A 21,289-nucleotide genomic window follows, 5' to 3' on the forward strand; every position below is an offset into this window, starting at 1 on the left:
CGTGACCATAGGATCACATTACAGATTTGTTTTTTGCTGGACGAATATGCCGTATATGTTGTTGTTTGCCGTCGTGTAACAAGCATGTTAATACACGTTGGTATAGCTGGTATGTTTTTTATATAAATATATACATTTCGCAGTGTATTTATGGCGTTTGCCTTTAACATTTACGGTTAATGCTTTCCTCTAAACTCCCTTCTACCCGTTCATAAAAGTGACGCCATAAAATTAAAACTCGTTTATTTCTGTGTGTACTAATCGACCACTGTCCCTGCTTGTTATGAACTTTTTCTCAACTGAACAGAGTTTGTTTGCAAACAAAGCGCAGCCACGTGGAGAACAAGGGGCGCTGTGAAGTGTAGTTTCACACTATATAGAGAGCTACAGACGACACGTTAAGTTGAACTCAGTTACCCACAATGCAGCGTGTCTCGGAGGGGCAGCAGTGGGCTGGATTTTTTTTTTCACTTGACAAGTATATATGGGTTCTGTGTTTACTGTTAGCTAGTTAGAGTTCTTTGTTTTTGTCACCCCTTGAAATTCACAATGTCGCGGCTGTACAGCAGCCTGCTTTGTTTGCCTTAACTAGTCGAGGGCAGATGTTATAAAAGGTACTGATAAACGTTTCAAAGAGACAGATTTATTTTTATCCATACTTTTTCCCCTTTATTTGTAGCTGAAGAGGAAGCTTCATCTGGAAACTTCTGCATAAGGTAACGACTTTTCTCCACAACAAATAATGTTTTTAATGTTCATGAGTGCTTAATTTAGAATTATTTGTCGAATTCTGATGGAATACGTCATAATATACAGAGTAGAGCAGTGGCTCAGTGACTGCTTTAAAAGTACGTTGTCAAGGCTAACGGTCGGCACGAGGCAAGTGTCCTTTGTCCAATAAACGTAAGCACAAAGGTACCTGGCCATACACACAATACACTTGACATGTTTGTTATTGATACTTTATTAATAAGACAAGACTTAAATACTTTTTAAAAGCAAATGCAATAAATGACTTGAGTGTTGTTTTTCGTCAGTCTCTGTCATGTGTGTGTTATTTATTTCACCCGAATAACAGCAATAGAACATAAGCTAACACTATTAAATCCGCGTGGTTTTGTTATGTTTTGTTGTTTTTTTTATTTCATATTACTTAATTTTATTTCTCCTCAGGGGATATTAGTCACAAAGTCAACCTTTCATGCGTCAGATACTTCTAGCTAAACCTGTCCTCCGGTCTTTAATGACACCAAGGAGGTGCTGCTGCTGGCAAATAACACACATGAAAAGCGTGTGCCTACAGAGTCTGAGTCAAAAGGTTAAAAATAACCTGAGATAAATGACCTCATTGGAAGAAAGGCTGGACCTGCTTCCAACATTACCAGAGGCAGTATAGCCATAGATAAGATAGTTTGATGTTTAGGGTCATGTGGCTTTGAGAACCAGAGAATTAGCTGTGGATTTGAACAAAGCATCACTCATGGGGCAATTTGATATTTTGCTAAGTACTTTTTTATTTTTAAAGTGGCAAGTATTTTAGGACTACAGGTTTAACTAAAACAGATAAATAAGAATCAAGGTTGTCAGTGGTAGTACTGACTTTGCACCTGTTGATCAAACAATGATTATGTAGTGTATGATAGCATTCCTGCCCCCACTCTTTCAAATTAAACCTGACTGACATGTAGGTTGGCCCTTTCAGCCGTTGCTCAACCTCCATCCCGCCTGTGTCATCTTCCGTCTCACGCAGTTCATTGTGCTGCAGGGCACAACTGTTTTTAAGTACTGATGAGCTAGAAGAGCTGTCGTGAAGATTAGTGTGCTGCTCAGATTTCACTCTTTGAAACTATATTTCTTTAATTGTGACGTAAGAAGTTTAAGCGCTACCCCACAGGCTTCAGAAAACTATTTGTGGGAGTCACATGTTTCCCCCAACTTCTCAACACATGCTTTGTGGCTTTGTTTGTGCTTTGTATATCTGAGGGGAATGTTTTCAATTTGTAGTGAAGTGATCCAATTAGGCTGCTCTCCCATCTCATAGGATGCCATGATAAAAGTATGAAGTGATATCTTTTTGTAATAGTACTGTGCTGCCTGCTCTCCACCCTCAGGTCATCCTAAAGTTAAGAGAGGGTCTACATTGAAGGTGACAGCCATGGTGTTGATTCTGGGCAGAAGGATGAACAGGGAGGACCCTGGGATCAGAGACTCACCAGCTGTCAAACGCAAGGTGCTGTCACAAAAACAAGAAATTTCCTGTATTTTCTGTTTTGCAGCTTTTATCTTAACCCGATTGAAATCACACATTTTACAAATCTTTTCACACTTTTTTATGTCCTAAGGTGTTTGAGGTTGACTCTAAAACTGTAGCCACCACTGATGTCTTGGACTTCTGTTCTGGCACATCCCACTCAGAGGGCATCCTGCAGGTATTCAACGAGTTTCGTGACTGCCGCCTCTTCACTGATGTTGTGATCAGCGTGCAGGGCCGTGAGTTTCCTTGCCATCGCGCTGTCCTCTCTGCTTGCTCTTCCTACTTCAGAGCCATGTTCTGCAACGATCACAGAGAGAGCCGTGAGATGCTCGTCGAGATCAACGGCATCCTGGCTGAGGCAATGGACTCCTTCCTCACTTACGTTTACACCGGCCGCGCCAAGATCACCACAGAGAATGTCCAGTTCCTCTTTGAGACCTCCAGCCTCTTCCAGATCTACACTCTGCGTGATGCCTGTGCCAAGTTCCTGGAGGACCAACTGGATCCATGCAACTGCCTGGGAATCCAGCGCTTTGCAGATGCTCATTCCCTGAAGCAGCTAGCCAGCCGCTGCCGCAGTTACGCCCTGGGCAACTTCTCCGAGGTGGCTCAGCATGAGGAGTTCCTCGACCTACGCAAGGAAGAACTGGAGGAGTACACCGCCAGTGATGAGCTGTCCATCATTAAGGAGGAGGTGGTGTTTGAGGCAGTGATGCGATGGGTGTACCACAGTATGGAGCAGAGAAAGCCCATGTTGAAGGCCCTGCTGCACCACGTGCGCCTGCCCCTTCTGCACCCCAACTACTTTGTCCAGACTGTGGAGGGAGACCAGATCATCCAGAACGCTCCAGAGTGCTATCAGCTTCTCCATGAGGCCAGACGCTACCACGTGCTTGGAAATGAAATGATGTCACCCAGAACTCGTCCACGCAGGTAACTAAAATGTTGACACACTAGTTATGAGGAAGGCAACAGATACTCTAACCTAGATGTTATCTGAAACAGGAAACAGATACTGGTTTATCCTTTAGTTTTGTGGCTTGGGAAGATAGTATGACTTGTTAGTCTGATTAAATCCTCACATTACATGCTGTGCTGCAGTCACATGACTGATGACTGTTTTGTTGTGCACCAGTTCTTTTCTATTGTTATTGGACACAGATTTTGTTTGATCCTGTCTGCATTTCTCACAGTTTGTCTTGTGATGTTAAAACAACTATTCGCCCTGTGATGACAGAGGTCACAGTGAGAGAAGTCAATGTGTAACAGTGTCTTTTAAAGCAATTATTGGATCTTCTATCCCACATTGTATCGCCAGAGGTTATGACTCGCACGTGAACCTGGTGCTCCCGGCAGTGTTGTTGTTGATGTGTGTGTGTGTGAGAGAGAGAGAGAGAGAGACAGGGAGTGTTATTGTGCTGAACAGACAAGTGTGTCTTTGACAGACCTGTGTTTTCAAACCCTTTTTGGAAATGGAAATGATAATGACGGAGGCAGGGCATGTTCGTACACAGACCGGTTGGCTGTAAAGGCAAAAAAAATCATATGATGCAAGAAACAGCAATCATGAAATGTTGAGTCTTGTTATCATACCAGGAGTATAACTCACCTTGCTGATGTGTACGAGGTCAAAGTGTTCCAACTCACCTGCTCATGTTATCACCAATCGAACCCTTACTTCCAGTGTTTGCTTTGTGTGTGAATGGTGTCCAATTGGATGTAGTATTTGATAAAGAACAAAGGTTGGTGTTGACGGAAACCGTATGAAAACACATGATGGCAAACAACAGTATAGCTGCCTCAGTGTGTTAAACCTGCTGTAAGGGTTAAAAAGGGAATGCTTGTGAACAGTTGCCTGTTATTAAGGCTGTGAGATGCGTAGTTCAGGTGTATTGTGTCAGTATCCAGGCAGATCTGCTCAGATCAGCAGGCCAATCAGGCGGTTAGTCCCCACACTGTCTGCTTCGTTTGCCCTCAGGGCAAAATCTGTTCCTGTGCAAAACAGATGCCTGGTTCTTCTCTTCCTGTGTCTATACTGGGCCCTTTTTTCTTTTTGGAAGCCTCTACAAGCTAATTAATCACATACACACATACAGTGTGCACACACTCACACAATGCTAAACTGCCTCTGGGCTAGACTGTCTCATAGATGTATAATAGCCCGTAAAACTGCCTAATCCCCTGCCTTCGTCTGATCTACACTCTATCACACACACCGAGTAAACAGACAGAGAAATGTGGGGCAGAGTGCAAAGACCTTTAAGCCATAATTGTAGTGGCAGTGGTATATAAATGAATAGAATATATATATATATATATATATATATATATTACAGATAAAGCACTATTCATTTTTATTAGAGCCTGAACAATATCTCAGTTGGCCGATATGATTGGACAATAACAGCCTCCTATCACAGATATACGGGTATTGGCGTATATGAAAAATTGGGAAAAAATGTATACAGAACATATAATGTTGAAAACAATGCTTGGGGTGATTTAGAAATGTTTTTGTCTATGTTTGTCCAACAGAGCACACTTCTGTTACATAGCTTACTTATACTCTCAGCACTGTCTGCAGCACTTGTAGCAGATCATCACTGCTGAGCAGAGGGAGGTTCCTACCAGAATTTGTTAGCAATTTTTAATCATGTTAAATAACCGTTGATCAAGTTAATTGTTAAAGAGAGCAGGCTTCTGAGTATCTTTTTTGCATAGTTTTTAAAGCAGTGAAAAATCTGTGCAGTATACACATAGAAACCATTTGAATTAGAATCTGTACATTTTTCAACTCTAAAATTGGTTTTAATATTAATCTCAAAAATCGCATATCCATTGGCCGTTATTCTTTACGTCATTCTTTTTTCAAATGGTACAATAAGAAAAGAAGTTGTTGTTAATAAGCCCCCCTGTAGGAAATGTGGTCATATCCACGGCATGCCTCGAACAGCCAAATAGGAAAGATTTGTGATCCTGGAAATTCAGCTTCAGTCTAGCCTCAAGTGTGTTTTGCTTGTACCCGTGATTGATACCTGCGTCGTTAAGTCACCTTTGCCTTGAAGATAAGAGTAGCTGTTTCCACAACTCTGTGTCCTTCACAGGCACATTTATTTAACGTCTATAATTAAGAAATCCCTCCAGGTGTTTCCATGTACATATTTATGTCTTCATGCCGTTTGTTTAGGTGTAAATATATACAGTAAATTACATTCCTTCTTGTGTTTTCATAAGAGCTTTAAAATGTGTTTTCCCCCTGCGTGACTACATTTTCCATGTCTGTCCCCCTTCCTCCCCTTCCGTGCTCCCTTTTTTTGCAGGTCGACTGGCTTCTCTGAGGTGATTGTGGTGGTGGGGGGCTGTGAGAGAGTGGGGGGCTTCAACCTGCCCTACACTGAGTGCTATGATCCAGTCACAGGAGATTGGAAATCACTTGCCAAACTACCCGAGTTCACCAAATCAGAGTATGCTGTCTGCGCGCTCCGCAATGACATTCTGGTGTCAGGTAAGACCTAGCTACATTTGTCATAAACAATTAGCATTATTAGCAAATAGCATGGTGCACAGAAAAGTGTGGTTTTACAGGTGTATGTCTAAATATTGAAATGGATATAACGAACAACGTTTTACATTTTGATAAAAACTTAATAGGCTTTTGGAAAATCTGAATGGCTAGCAAGTTTAAATCTATTCTCAGAGTCAGTTTCCAGCTTTTGTACCGTTACTATTACCCTCCCTTTTCTGTGGTAAGACTCAGTGTGGCCTTGGTTGATACAGAGTCCAGTTTCTCATAATATTTGTAAGCACATTTTACTAGAACACTCTGAAGGGACATGGTCAGTGTGTGTCAGTGCTTTGCCTGCCATCTAATCCCCCAGTGAAGTGGCAGGAAAGGCCATAGTGGCTGTTTGCCCTGTGTTATTTTTACAGCTCCAGCCTGTTGGAGCTGAAGGAAAATATGAGAACAACATCTGGCTGCTCACTCCAGGCTGAGAGAGGCCTTTATTGGCCAGCGCTGCGCCTTCTCTCTTCCTATCAGCCAATCATCCCGGTCACCACCTTTAAAACGGTTCAGCAGCTTTCTAGGATCATTTTTTGTTCTAGACCAATAGGCTATGATCATGTAGAAACTATAATATACTTTAGCTTGATACAAACCTAAATCTCAGACATAACAGCTCTCACTGCTTCCTGGAGAGGCTGTTGTATTTTTGGAACGAGAAGGTGCCAAATGTGGCGTAAGCCTCATTTTGAGAAAAAGAACTAAATTCAACAAGACATTAGAGTTACATCATTCATCTTAGCCGATGAGGTCAGGGTAAAAGTAGTTGCGAAAGTCAAACACTGATACAAACGTGCGTAAACAAGATGCAGCTCTGTATGGTTGTTGTATTGAGGGCATTGAAGTTAAGTGAACTTGTTTCTACTGCATGAACAAGCACTCAGAAGTTCAGATGTGCCTGCTCATGCTCCGACATGCTTTACGTGAGCTGCAAAACAGTACTGGACAAAAACAGCCGTTTAAAGAAAAAGAGAAGAGAGAAAAAATGAAGAAGGAAATATAGAGAAAAAAAATCTTCTTCCCTTTAGCAAAGAGTCTGCTGCTGTGTTTGTGCTTTTTCTGCACGATCACTGTGCCAAGTCCTCACGTGTTCGCCCGCTATCAATCTACCCTCAAGCTCTACCCCCCCCACCCGTCTCTCTCTCTCACACACATTCAAACCATACACACGACAACTTTATAGGTTATTATGATCTGCACTGCTGCATATTCTTTTGTTATTGCTCCATCTGCCAGGCACATTTAATCCCCTTTCTCAGATTTATTTTTATCTCTCACTCTCTCAATTACATTCCCACACCACCCTCCATGCTGTCTGTGTGCCCCTCTCCTCACACTGGGAATTGCTGAAAATACCTTGGAGGGCCTCCAGCCCCTAGCACAGCTGCCCTTAGCTGTGGTCTCAAATAGGACGCTCAATTATGAATACAAAATGGTTTTGGTTTTGTACAGCAACAGGGACTATGATGACCAATGCTGACTTTTTCACATCAATGTAATTGCAATCCTTTTGTCAGATCTGGAGTGAGAATGCTGGACTAACACCAAGGAGCTTTGGGTTAAGGAGAATTTAAGCATGATCACATTTATGATCCGAAACACATTTTCTTATATGATCATAATGAGATGCAAAACACTCACTCATTACAAGGGGTTGCATGTCATAGTACCATTTGCATGTAACAGTAAGCAATGCGGAGCTCTCAGAAGGCTGTCGCATAAATCACACTGGTTACTCCCACTCCCAGTCTCGGCCTCTTGTTCCTTAAGAACAGTGATTAGCAGCGGTGTTGGTCCCCGTCTCGACCAGTGGGACTTGACCAACGGATGTTTTTGGTCAGAAAACAAAACGCCTTTTGAAGGTTGTAGGGGATTTCTAGATTCAAAAGGCTCTCAAGTAAATGTGTACATTCTTTGTCAACATGTTGCCATTATGCAAATCTTCTTAAACAGAAGCCTCGAGGGCAGCAGACTGTCTGGCTCTTTCCCTATCGAGCAGATGATCAAGCACTCACATGCTGCCACTTACTTCCTCCCCTTGTCGCCTTTCGTGCGTCTACTGCTGTATAATTTAAAATAATTAGACATTAATCAACTTGTCTAACCCACCATCATAACTAGAAGAGGTAGGTTTATTATTAGGGTGAATAATGTGTGTAATATCTGTACCCACCTGTCTAGTCTGTCAGCTAGCTAACAATGGGGGAAACTCTTCTTTGTTTCCATTTGAATGCAGGAGAGGCCTAGACACCTTTGTTTACACGAGCAGGTTTTCTTTATTCCTTTATCACTGCTCCATATACACCACCTTTACCTGTACAAAGACAACATCCAACAGGAAGGTGCCGGTTAGCTTGGCACAGTACCCCTAACATCTTAGAGGTCCGACCATGTGTCAGCCCCATCACTCTGTCGTCTTTCCAACTAATGTGTGTCTGTGTGTGTGGGACGTTTCCTATTCATTTTCTTAAACTGTATTTTATAGGCTGATGTCATGAACATGTGATCAATTTAAGTCCCTGTGTGAAATAACACAGATTGTCACAGACTCCTCTGTTTATGTGCTGGAGTCTTGTTGGTATCCATGCAACACTTACGCTCCAAGACATACTTCTTCTGTCTTCTGTCGTTGGACAAACGCCCGCAGATAACTGATACTAGATCTATTAGCAATATATTTTTTTAAAAGATTATTTTTTGGTCTTTTATTATATAGGACAGTGAAGAGAGGCAGGTAATGTGGGTAATGGAGAGTGGGGGGTGACACCAATTGATCGCCACCACCTCTGTACATGGGGTGTCTGCTCTACCAACTGAGCTAAACCAGCGCCCCTTTTGGCAATACTCACAAAATTCATGTAGTTTTCAAATTACTTTCAGGTGCATTTCTTTCCTCTTTAACTGCAATTTGACCCCATTTACTAAGGTTTTGATTGGTTGCCCTACATTTCATCAAGTCTTTGTCCGTCTTCTTGCTAAAAAGTTGGCTTCTGTTACCCATTGTGTTATTAAAAGATAAGTTTGGCTCTTCCCTCAGTCTATGGAGAGCCAACACATGTGTGTGTTTTGTGGTGGTGGAGTGGGGTTGGGGGGCTTATGGAGAGAGAAAGAGATGCGGCACGTGTCGGGGCTTGTTAAATATGTGCCTGGGTTACACTGTAACCTGGTCGGTTGACTTTACTTCTTACAGTGCATGTTTGCCCAGCGACAACAGATTACACACTGTAGTAGCTCTGTTAGCTGTAAAAGATCCTGATTATGGTGTGTTTGCCTTCAAAATCATTTGAAAACTCAAGTTTATTCAACACCTGTGTACACACATAAAACTTTATACTATGAGTGTGTGTGTTTGTGTCTTTAAATAACCAAGGCTATATGTTTGACTGAATGTATGTGTGCCAGGAAACCTTTTATTTGCTAGGTGAACTCTTGAGAGCAAGCTCAGGTCAAAGTCAGATAAGACACTTACAGCTCTGCTCCAGTTTGGAGAGAAAGCATTACTTAGACACAGACTCACTATTTAAAGCTGTCTGTAAACTAAAAGAAGTTTAGGGGTTATTTTTAACTCTGTCATGTATATTTGGATGGATTATACATTAAAACTATCTGAGTTGTCAAGTGTTAAAGTTACTTTAGCTCAAAAATGGTCTTAACTATCATCGAGAATGTAAACTATTGTGCCGTATGTTTGTCCCTCGTTGTTCTCAGGTGGTCGTATAAACAGCAGGGACGTGTGGATGTATAACTCCCAGCTCAACCTGTGGATCAGAGTGGCTTCTCTGAACAAAGGCCGCTGGAGACACAAGATGGGTGTCCTACTTGGCAAGGTAAGGAGGAAGCCTCAAGCTGGATTTATGAAATGCAACAGCGCGCACGGTTAGCCCCAATAGGGGCCTCCGTTGTAGGAATTGATTTATAGTTTGGTGTCAGATTTCATGTGTTGGCAGAATCGCAAAACTAGATGGCTGTGTCTGATATTATCGGCCCACTTGTACACCCCAAAGAAAATGTTTTTCATTCACTGTACGGTTACAATTCAGGTGGTCTATCAAAGGTAACTTGTGTTCTTGTATAAAGCCGGACACGTTAGCTACCTGAGGCTACATGCGTGGTTCTGTTTTTCAAGTGTAACCAAGTATGAAACACATCCACATTAATTAAAACACGTTTCTTAGGAATATGTGATGTGTGATTTCAAGTGCTTCAGTGGAACAGGAAGACAATGCTTTATTACATGGCAATAACCTACCTGGGGTTTTGTGCAAACAGGTTTGATATTTACACAGGGAGACATTTCTGCAGAATAACCTGCTATCAACATAATGGAGCGTTCCATGGAGCTTTTTGACTGCTTCAGTTCATACGTTTCACAATGATATGCCTCATCCCACTCTTAAGCACACTCTCTGCATCACCTGCAGGCATGAAGGAATTTGTTGTTAAACACACCAAAGATCTTGCAAACTTTGTGATGATTGACAATAAGTATGCGTGCTTAGGCATGACGCAGTCATCAGTGACACAGTCATCACCTTTTGACAAGGTAAAATATTGTGTTATTTTAGTGTGTGACACAGCCGTTTGTTGCCTCAGGGTTTGAAAACGACCTGGATACATAGGAGCAGGTTCAGCAGAGAGGAGGAAGTTTGCCTTTATAAAAACAGGCACATAAAAAAGAGCTTAGTGACTGGAACAGTGATTCACTTACACATGGAAAATAATCCAACCATTACTGCCTACAAATTGAATTCTCTATTTGTAGAAATTTCCAACCTTACCTTTTCTATCATATACCAGATGCATGAGATCTTAGCATTTCTATGTACACTAAGTGTCAGATAAGAAACAGACATCTGACACCAGTTTGATTCTAAAATATGAGTGAAGTTAGTGGCCACACGTGAGCTGAACATGAATCCTCGATAGGCGCTTCTGCTGTTACTATTTAAAGCCTGTAATGCAAGGATTGGTGGACAGTCTTGTTTGAGGTCAGAGGGAGTTTAATAGACGTGCCAGCAACTCACACTTCCAAGTTAAGGACTAGCTTAGTCCAACATATCATATTTCACGTGTCTCCGCGCAACCACATAAGCCTGAAGTGGCCATACATGGCTGCTATAACCCCTGATAAGCCTGTAAACACACACTGGGTTTGCATACGTCAGCGCAATTTGCTCTTACTCTGTAAATATATACAGAACAAGGCTGGTCATAGTCCTATGGCATGCTGCATTATTTTTACTAGAAAGATAACTATCTAGATTAAATATTAAGTTAACAACCTGTAGATATTTGTAACATGTTGTGCTTTGAAATGTTCCTTAACTAGTTAGTCAAGTCTTCATTGCATAGCTTCTACACTAGTGGCATCTGTGCTTGTAAGGAGCATCTTAATGCAAAGCAAATGTCGACCACTTGTAAGACAGTGGCATGTTTACCTCCTCAAAGGTTTGTGAACTGTCATTATCTGTTTTAAGTGTTGTGTAAGAAGAACAGCCATTGATTGTCTTGGTTAAAGTAGGCAGAGCGTAAACAGAGATGACTCAGGCTAACACGTCACTCGAATACACATTTAAATAACAGAAGTACAATCTTGGAAAGCTTTGGGCTAAAACAGCTTTGTTTACTTTGTCAGAGAGGGTAAGCCTTGGTAGGGGATGTTGTCATCTGCAGCCAACATGTTTTTTTAGTTTCTGAAGATCTGCTTGTGCCCAATCTGTATTGAATTTTCTAATTCTCCCAAACAATACCCATAATGCTCGGTTGCCTTGCCACAAAAACAACAAACACATGCATTCAAACTACACACTCGTCTCTCACAACAGTGAGGTAATCAGCTGGCCGGTCACACCAAGGCTATAAAAGTCATCAATTAAGTCCTAAGTAAATCCTGTATCATGGACAAAACGGGGAAAACAACATGGACTGGTGGTGTTTTGACTCTAATATACAAACGATATACAAATTGTAGCAATGCTAATATGCACAGTAACGGCAACTTAACAGGCCAATCCTCATACACCACATATAAGAGGCTGTGACACAAACGCACACAGTGTTGTACAGCAGTGTGAGCGTAAACGCACCCTTTTTTAGCCATTTCCTGAGAAATGCATTCCATGGAGATGCTTAATCCCAGTAGAGGCTCTTGTCTCAGACCACTTCCTGTATCTGTTGCACACATGCAGTTTTCCCTTCACTTATGTCGTTCCCTTCTTTCTGCTTATGTTGCCGACTCTTCAGAGTTCAGAGTTTAGTTACAACCCCCTTCTAGTGACAGAAATCAAATGACATTTGAGAGTTGTTGTTGTTGTTGTATTATAGTTGTTTTATAATAATTTCCTCAGAATTCTGTGGTATTTATCCCGTTTCATTTCAAGTATAAACTGATTAGTCTGGAATGAGGATATCATATTTTCCATTCTAGATTGTAGATCGCATTATGTCTGTGATCTTACATCTAAATTACACTTTATCTCTTGAGGATATATCAGTCTGTGTTGTCGTTTTTCTGCAGTTCCCCCTCCTCCTGAGTTTGCACCCGTTCATTTCCTCATTCACTCTGTAATTTCCTCTTTTGATGTGCAGCACAGATGCTCCTGTTGAAAGTATGGAGAAACAAAGCTGAGGGTTGTAAACAAGCCTCCATAATGAGTCGTATGCGTGTTCATGCTTTTATGGGGAGACCTCAGCGCTGACTTCCACTAACTCACTGTTCAAAGAATTTGCATATTCAGTTAAAGTACGTCTTTACTTGCACACTAAGGCACGCCTGCACTTCTCGTCTCACTATACTTACTCACGTATATACCTTTAGCTTTGCTCCTTGACACATCATTAAGTCTAAACTTCTCAACCCTTGAACACTTCTCATTGTCCTGCATGCAGTGATGTCCTGTCGGACTGGTCTTGTTTCCGTAGACTATAAGCAAAAAAATAGGTCACCAGTTGTTTTCCCCTCCCTGCTGTGGTGACGGCTGTTCTCGTCTATCATAACTTTTCACCCTCTCTCTCCTTCCCTCTTTGTCTTTCTTACAGCCTGTCCCTCTCTCTCTTTCTCTCTACTCTCCTATTTCCTCCTGAAGTTCTCTCGCGATCCCTACACGTATCACTTCTCTGCCTGTTGAGGAAACAGTTAATCATTCAGGGTTCGAACGTGTTGAAAAAATAAGCCCTGAATGTCCTTGTTCCGTGGTTGGCAAGTGTGTCCACAGAGAGTCGTGAATCATGCTTGGCTTCGTGTTTATGTGATACCCACATACCTAAAGTCCGTATAGCATATGTGCTAGCCTCATCGAGCTGACGTGAAATGTTGCTTTAGTCATATACTTACACTTTCATGGCGTATTGAAACCATATGGGCTGTTTTATCGAGCATGTGGTGAGGCAGTCCCTTTTCCCCCCAACCCCCACTCCCTACCTCTGCCGCCTTCAAACAAGCTAGTGTCTGGATATCCTCAATGGAGCGTTAAAGGGCCAGTTCACCTAAAATGTGACAAACAACATTTTTTCATTAACCTTCAGTGTAAGCTTTATTCTGTTGGTAACAAGTAGTTCACAGCAAGGTCATTGACACTTTACTGTTAAACAGTTCCAGTGCTTTTAGCTACACAAACAAAACTAGCTCCCCACTGTATTATGGAGATGGAAGACATCTCTAAACCGAGGCAAATAAAACCTGCCCCACTTCCATGAAAGTGGAAAAAAATGGGTGAACTAATCTTTAGAAAAACGTATCTAAACATGTTTGCTTTGCGCATGATTTACTATCTCGATATGCTACAAACTCCCTTTTTTTTCTTTTAATCTTGGTTGTCTTTAAGGACACACATGAAAGTCGACACACAGGGACGTCTGTACTTTGGATTCACCACCTGAGATGATCTTTAAGGGTTGTGTTTTGTTTTTCTCTGTATCAACTTTTCAGTTAAAAAAGGCGGTAGTGATATCAATGAGCCCAGGTGTTGAATGCAAATATCCAGGTGCCTCATCCACTTCTGTCTTTTTGTTCCCCCCTTTTTTCCCCTTCATTTTTCTTTCTCTCTCTCTCTCGCTCTCTCTCTCTCTCTCTCTCCATACTTGTTTATGCTCCAGATTTTTTGGAGAGACAGAAACAGCCTGGAGGTTTTCGGCTGCATAAGATCAGGGTGTTGATTAGCAGCGAATAACCAGTAGCGCTGCTTAGTGTGCGTGATCTTCCTCTATAAGATGTTATTGAACAAATAGAAATGTACCGTGAATCTTGACTGTTTTATTCTTCTGGCCTCACTCCCAAGTTCTTTCTCATTGGGCCATACTCTGCACTCTAGGAGGGTAGTATGTGTAACAACACGATTTATTGTTAGCGGTTCTGATTTAATTAAATTAATTAATTGAATAAATAGTGGGGGGCAGCATTTAGTTAATCAATTTTAAAATGAAAAGCAGTGAAAAAACTTGATTTGAAAAATGTGGCAACTGATTGATGAGTATTTTAAATATAACTTAACACAGATTCTCACACTGCTGCTGCGACTCAAGGTGTTATTTTGTTGTCAGGGTTTAGATAATTAAAGCAAAACTACAAGATTTAAGGTTAGCTTGAAGCACTGCTACCGGCGGTGTTTGGAGATAGAGGAACAAAGAGGATAGGAATAATACTGCTCTTCTGAAGCAGTGCGTCATCTTTCTCCTACACCTGAGGAACTGGTTCTCTATGTGCTGATGTAGAAACTATTGTTTTTACTCAGGAGATAGTACGCTCAAAAACATCTCTCTCCCAGTGAACGTTTGGATGTGTTTCTGTGTACAATGGAATGTGTAAAAGTATGTCACATGTAAAAACAACCTCCCCTAACTCTTCATGCCATACTCTTGCTCCTCTTAATTCATCCTCAATTAAAGTACATCTTGTGTGTTCCCTCAGGTCTACGCTGTAGGCGGTTACGATGGCCAGACCCGCCTGAGCAGCGTGGAGTGCTACGACTCCTTCTCTAACCGCTGGACAGAGGTGGCCCCCATGAAAGAGGCGGTCAGCTCCCCGGCCGTGGCCAGCTGTGCCGGCAAGCTCTTTGTCATAGGAGGAGGGCCCGACGACGACACCTGTTCAGACAAGGTGGGAAACAGATGTGTGCTTCCCCCAACCTTATACTTGAGCACATAGTGGAGGATCGTTTTGTCTCAGATAACCTGTTTCGAGTGATTACACGTTAAAGATACAGGGGAGTTTTTAAAAGTAGACCTCTAGTCGTCTAGCTTGACTTTTTGATGTAATGAGAGGTATGTGTTTAAACTGCTCTGTGCTATAGATAGGCTTATAAATTACAAGCCTAAATTAAAGGAAGCATTAACTGCACTGTTTATGAGGCTGAATTCTAATGAAAGTTCAACATAAAATCTACATCAGGTTCCTGTTCTTTAATTTATAGGAAAAATGAAATAGAAAAGACATATCTAAGGCGTACATGATGTTAAAGTAAAGACACAAGAAGACAACATTTCAAAATAAAGCTTCCTAGGTTACAGGGAGGCTGGTGAGATAGATAAAGTACAAAAACAGAAAGGGCTTCTTTACACCTTAAAGGGCCAGTTTGCTGATTTTCAACCTAGACCTAATGCCAATTATAGTAGGAAAAAAAGCATTTTTACGCTGTGCCTTTGGAGGACGCTATCTGCTATCCAATTTCAAATGTAATTGCTTCTATGGATTACAGAGAACACCAGCTTTGACTGAAAGTGGCTTTTTCCAGGGGCGAACTGCTCCTTTAAACCTCACTGACTGGCAGTTTTCCAAATGTGATAACGGCCATAACCTGTTCAGCCTGGTTGATCCTGTTTTAGCAAGTTTTACTCTATGAATTGTATCCTGATTTGATTTCACCGTAATGAGTCATTGATAGAAATGTTTCTACTCAATCAGATGACAGTGACATGTTGTGACACGTTGGGAATGGTACTAGAAAAGATAACAGAATACTGCAGATCGTTTTCTGTATAAAATGATAAGAAATAGGCGGTTAGATACCATAAAAAAAAGGTTATTTATTATAATAAAGAATTTAAGGACAAGATAATTCGTCATCCGTCTGATATGCCAGGGGTGCTAATGAATAATGCAGTTTTTACATAAGCTTACAGGTCAGGCCTTGACATGCTGCCCTGGAGTAGTTTCATTATGTTTTGAATGACTGCCACGTTGCTAGTAGTAAACAGGAAGGCAGTGGTATTCTTAGGAGCCCAGAATTCACTAGAAGCATTTTTCTGGATAGCTGATCTGTTGTATTTTGTTGCACAGGCTAGAAAACGCACGTCTCCCTGCAGAGAGGCAGTCTGATAAGATACAACACAACACAATCTCTCTTTAACTATTCTAGTTCACGGTGGCGCCAGTTCCTTTGAACTACTTATCTAAGGAGTCTCCTCATGGGCTCACGCACATTGATCCCAAAAGTCTTGTCTGTTAGAGTCGGAGTCTAATTTGTTGTTCATGTTAGCTGAATTGAGAGACAGCACGGTTTGAGAGGAGGCTGTTTAAATGTTATGTGGGTGAGAGAATGCTTGGATTGTGTGCAAAACCACACGGAGACACAGTCAGTCAAACCACAGAAAGAGCTACATATATTTCAGTTCCCACCACATGTTACATATTAAGGAATTATGGAGAGTGTCATTGTCCTCCTTTCTTACACCACAGTGACACACAACTAACTCCGTGTAAATGTATGTCACAGGTTCAGTGCTACGATCCAGAGACGGACACTTGGTTACTGCGGGCTAATATCCCCATCGCCAAGCGTTGCATCACAGCCGTGTCCCTCAACAACCTGGTCTACGTGTGCGGTGGTCTCACCAAGTCCATATTCTGCTACGACCCGGCAGAGGACTACTGGATACATGTGGTTCACACCTTTAACAAACAGGTAAGAGGTTAGATCCAGAGCTGGAGCTGCAGGAATGCTAAATCTGTATGGCGTGACCTTTAAAATCCATGTCTCTGTCCCTGCAGGAGAGCTGTGGCATGTCAGTGTGCAACGGAAAGATCTTCATCCTCGGAGGCAGAGGGGAAAACGGCGAAGCAATGGACACCATCCTGTGCTACGACCCGGCAACGGGCATCATCACGGGAGTGGCGGCCATGCCTAGGCCGATCTCCTACCATGGCTGCGTAACCATCCACCGTTACAACGACAAGTACCACAGGCTCTGACCACAGACAAACACACAGAACACACACACACCAACATTAGATCACACACTCAAGAACTTAAACTTCCTGAAACTCTTTATGTCCAACCCATGAGCGGCACAAACACAGTTCTTTCAAACAGTACCGGTGAGCTAATTTATTTTCTCTCAGCATCATGTAGCAATACTCATTGTGGTTCCCTGAATCTTTTGCTGTTCTCTATTATAGTTAGAGCCCGTCTGCGGCTGATACTGACTTGTAGATAGCTGTAGTTGATTAGTACCAGCAGTAGTAGATTGGTAGTTATTTCACAAGCGTGAGAAATAATGGATCATATATAAAAAAAAAAATAAAGAAAACTAATGATCATGGTCAGACATGTGGAATTACTTTTTAAAATACCCAATGTCTCAAGAAGACTATTGTAATTGGAGCTTGAAAATTAATTCTCAAAGTAACAATCAAGTAACTTAAAGCTTCCTTATTTGGCAGAGCTTTCAACCATGTGACTGAAATGCAGCCTTATACGGTCAAATTACATCTTGTAATGACACTTCAGAGAGTTCCATCTGCTGAAGGTCATTCGATATGTCTGAAAACTAAATGAAAAGCTAAGTAATTAAACACACGTTAGCTCAAGTAATTTTACCACATAAACTTTTCCAAAGAAAATGAAACACTTGACATTCTAAATGAGTAAATTACTGCATATTTTATAGATGAAAAAAACACTAAAGAGAGGGAAAACTCTCTTGTTGTTGCCATAATGATGCTGATTACAATCAGGTTATCAGATTTAAAGTGAACTTCCCAACGCTGTGCCTTTATTGCTGTGCAAAGTAACCTCCCCCTGAGATCTAGGCTGTTGATGAGCTGAAACGATCGCAGATTATGCTGATGAACAAAGTCGAAGCCCTAAAGGCAAACACTGTAAAATGCCCACATAAGAATGACCCGAGAACGATCCAGCAGGAGAAAAACATCACAAATGAATAAGTACTGTCCTCCGTTTTTTTCTCCCTTTTGGATGATACTCAAAATGACCTGATGAAAATGTGGTGAACAGTCACACAGCTGCCTCCTCACAGAGTCAGCAGTCATGAGTAACAAATTGATCAGAAGAGATAAAGAGCGGAGGCTGAACAAAAATATTGGAACCTAGCCACTGTTAGCTACCTTACTTCCTTTTTCCTCCCATCCCTCCGCTTATCATCTGGTTCCGCTTCCCCCGTGCGTTTCCCTCTTCCCTGCTCTAGCTGTGCCATCACCTCACATATCCTCCCTACATAGATATCGCCTTCTTATTTCACTCCATTATCATTATTATTATAACTCAATACTGATATTTTCTTTTTTATTATTTTTTAAGTTATACTTGTTTGTATTTTTTATAACTGAATGTTTACTGTATTATACCTAGCTTTAGTGTGTCTGTTTTTTATAGATGGTAGTTCCCTGGTGTACTGGGCTTGTGGGTGGTTTTAGTAGATGTGAGAGGCCTTTGTGGATCAAACTCGAAGACTGCTCTGAATAATAAGTTGTGTGCATGTTTGGTATGTGCGTATGTTTGTGACCTTTACGACTCGGTCTGGATGCAATGGAGCCTGGTGGGTTTATCAAAGAACTCTAGTGTGAGTGTGTCACGACTGCAAACTTCTGTCAACAGAACCTTTCCCACTAACGGGGCGCCTCTCACCTGTGCACTTGCATGTTAACATGTAACTCGGGGTAACCATAGAAACCTCCAGGTGTGTGTGAGTGTATGCGTGTTTACTGGTGAGCTAAGGTTGCGTGTGTAGCAGCGCTATACCACGCGTAGGTTCTGAATGATAACGATTTTGGATGCTGTGGCTCACGGTCAGTAAAAGTTTCCTTTTACTACAATAGGTGTTGATAGACGAGTTATTGCTGTGAATATAACTTTAATATGTTTTCTTTGTGTAACTTGTATTTAAATGTGTTTCTATCTCGACTGCATATCGTGTTTTTCTGTAACTGAGAGCCCCAATTGTGCACTTTGATAGAATCTTGTTTTTTTACTGTATCAGTAAATGTTCTTTGCTTTCATGTGACGTATATGGAAGAGACACTATAAGGGCCTGTCAGCTCCTCCTGTTGGCCGCTACCTGCCATGGGTATGATATTCCAACAAAAACAACAAAAACTGCCACGAGAGGACAAAGTAAAGAAGGGGGAAGAGGGGTATTTCAGCTTAAACCATCCTCCAGGCGTTTTCTTGGATGGATGAGTTCAGTGTCAGGTCTACCGGTAGTTGTAGACGCTTAAAAGAAAACATCCTCTGGCCCGTCAACACTTAACTCAGGAGGTCAACAGGAGGAGGCTTAAAGGCAAGAAAGTTGCAAAGCAAAAGAGCGGGAGTTAGATAAACAGTGAGAGAGAGAGCGAGAGAGAGAATTTGAGTGTGTGTGCGTCTGTGATTTCACTGAGTATTTACACAAAAACATTGTCTTGTCATGTTGATTTATTGATTTTTATTATTAGCTATGTAGAGGCCTTCATACGTTATTTACTTGGATAAGATTGTTTGTTGATTTGTACTTCTTTGCTTGTGGTGAGTTGTGGGACTGTTTGTTGCTGAGATATTTTGACTCCCAAAATGGCATGCCTTAAATCAAACTCTGAAGAGGTGAGAGTTGAAACTCGATCGATGGATTTTAATAGGAATGCAGACATAAGCCAAAGTGGATTTGATTTAATCCCAAAGGTGACTTTGTTGAGAAATGTCAATGGATTTAAATGTGCGTGCGAGCAAAATGGGGGGTTTAACCTGTTCATTGCAAAATGCTGCCCTATGTGCCTTAAAAAAAAGAGTGGGAAATTAAATCTTATTATTTTGATATAAACTTTTCTTATTGTGTGTATGATGTGATATTTTAACACCACTTGCTCCTCCGATGATCTTTGCCTTACTGCGAGAAAGCTTTGGATTTTTGTAAACTGCAGTATGTTGAAATGTAACGGTTGACTTGTGTAAGAGGAAAAAAAATAAAGATTTTCTTTCAGTATCAACACCTGTGTCCCGTCTCATCAGTAATAAATGCTTTATGTATGAAATAATAAAACAATATTTATATGTATAATAGCAGTTTGTAAGACAAAAAAAATGTTTTAAACTGTATTTGAATGCATCTCACGTTAGTTTTTAGTTGTCTCTTTCGATTTCTTTCCCTGACAGTACTGATATGAAAATGGTGGTGCACATGTTCAGATTATATATTCTTTTTTAAACCAAACACTGAGTATTCGCTCAATATGAAAAAAATCTGATGATTGAGATATAAAGCAGCTCGATAATAAAGATGAAGTACAGGATTATACTTAAGCTGTTGTAATCACCAACCAAAGCACATATCTTAATGAAGACACCACAGATTTAGAGATAAACACCAACAATAAAAACAGTATGAGGTCTTATTTTGATGCCTCGTGTGGCCGTTAATTCTTTAATCAAGGGATTCATCCATCATGATGCTGATGTTTTAACGAGCCTTTATGTCGAACAAGAAAACAATAAACCAGCCGAACTATTTCATGCGGAGATTGAGCAACTCCTGCTGCAACGGCCATTCATAAGGCTCTTTCTGTTGTGTCTCGTGCTGTGATTTATATACTCCATACTATGTTTGGGTTTGATCAAAACCACAAACATTCTTCTCACACATTCTTGTGGGCACCATTTTTTTTGCATTCACTCTATGAAATGTAGCAAGAATTCAGAGTTCAACCAGTACACGTTTACAGACACACAGACGGGAAAACAATGTATATCAAATGTCATGTCAGAGCATGAATGAGGCTTATTTATGAGACATTAGTTACCCTACACCCACAGACATGCTAGTAAAGGGAACAAGCTGGTCAAATTAATAATCCTCTGTGGTTCAGTGGTGGGCGTGAATGCTTCGGCCTTATTAAAAATAATAGATTTATTTAACTGAACTGTCAAGCTGAACTACAATTGGATGTAATAAAAGTGTTTGACTTTTTAGAAGCCTTTTAACACAAGAGGGGGCTGGAAACACAAACAAAACAAAGAAGAAAATAATTGTGTGCTTTGCTTAAAAAAACAAAAAAACAATGAAATGTCCTTAAACTTCCATGCCATTGCAAGGTATATACTATAAAACACCTTCTTCATCCATCTAGTTGGTGATGTTTTTGTGTGGCTCAAATGAAGTTTGAGGCAATATTGCTTGTAAATCTCTGCACATGAAAATAGTGTTTACATTAGATAATGTGGCACATAGACAAGGATAGTGAGGACTGAGTGAAGCTACTACACACGACC

At 41.1% G+C, this 21,289-nt stretch overlaps 1 protein-coding gene across 1 annotated transcript; it reads left to right on the forward strand.

Moving 5' to 3' along the window:
- Positions 1-543: 543 nt before the first annotated feature.
- klhl24a (kelch-like family member 24a) lies at positions 544-20,010 on the forward strand. The gene is made up of 8 exons (XM_069685216.1): positions 544-716; positions 2,112-2,230; positions 2,343-3,187; positions 5,575-5,759; positions 9,525-9,643; positions 14,722-14,910; positions 16,526-16,714; positions 16,801-20,010. Exons 2-8 carry the CDS (start codon positions 2,156-2,158, stop codon positions 16,999-17,001), a joined length of 1,803 nt encoding a protein of 600 aa, XP_069541317.1. The 5' UTR covers positions 544-716; positions 2,112-2,155; the 3' UTR covers positions 17,002-20,010.
- The last annotated feature ends 1,279 nt before the right edge of the window (positions 20,011-21,289 follow it).

Source organism: Semicossyphus pulcher, unplaced genomic scaffold, assembly GCF_022749685.1.
Source record: "Semicossyphus pulcher isolate SPU_LCO1_2020_fin unplaced genomic scaffold, fSemPul1.0.p SCAF_7, whole genome shotgun sequence".
In the NCBI taxonomy this organism is placed as follows: Eukaryota; Metazoa; Chordata; class Actinopteri; order Labriformes; family Labridae; genus Semicossyphus; species Semicossyphus pulcher.

Bases quoted from the DNA above. Each gene is read 5' to 3' on its own strand.
- klhl24a (XM_069685216.1), top strand. From the start codon at position 2,156: ATGGTGTTGATTCTGGGCAGAAGGATGAACAGGGAGGACCCTGGGATC. The intron at 5,760-9,524 runs GTAAGACCTAGC...CGTTGTTCTCAG, and splicing joins CAATGACATTCTGGTGTCAG to GTGGTCGTATAAACAGCAGG. The intron at 16,715-16,800 runs GTAAGAGGTTAG...CTGTCCCTGCAG, and splicing joins TTCACACCTTTAACAAACAG to GAGAGCTGTGGCATGTCAGT.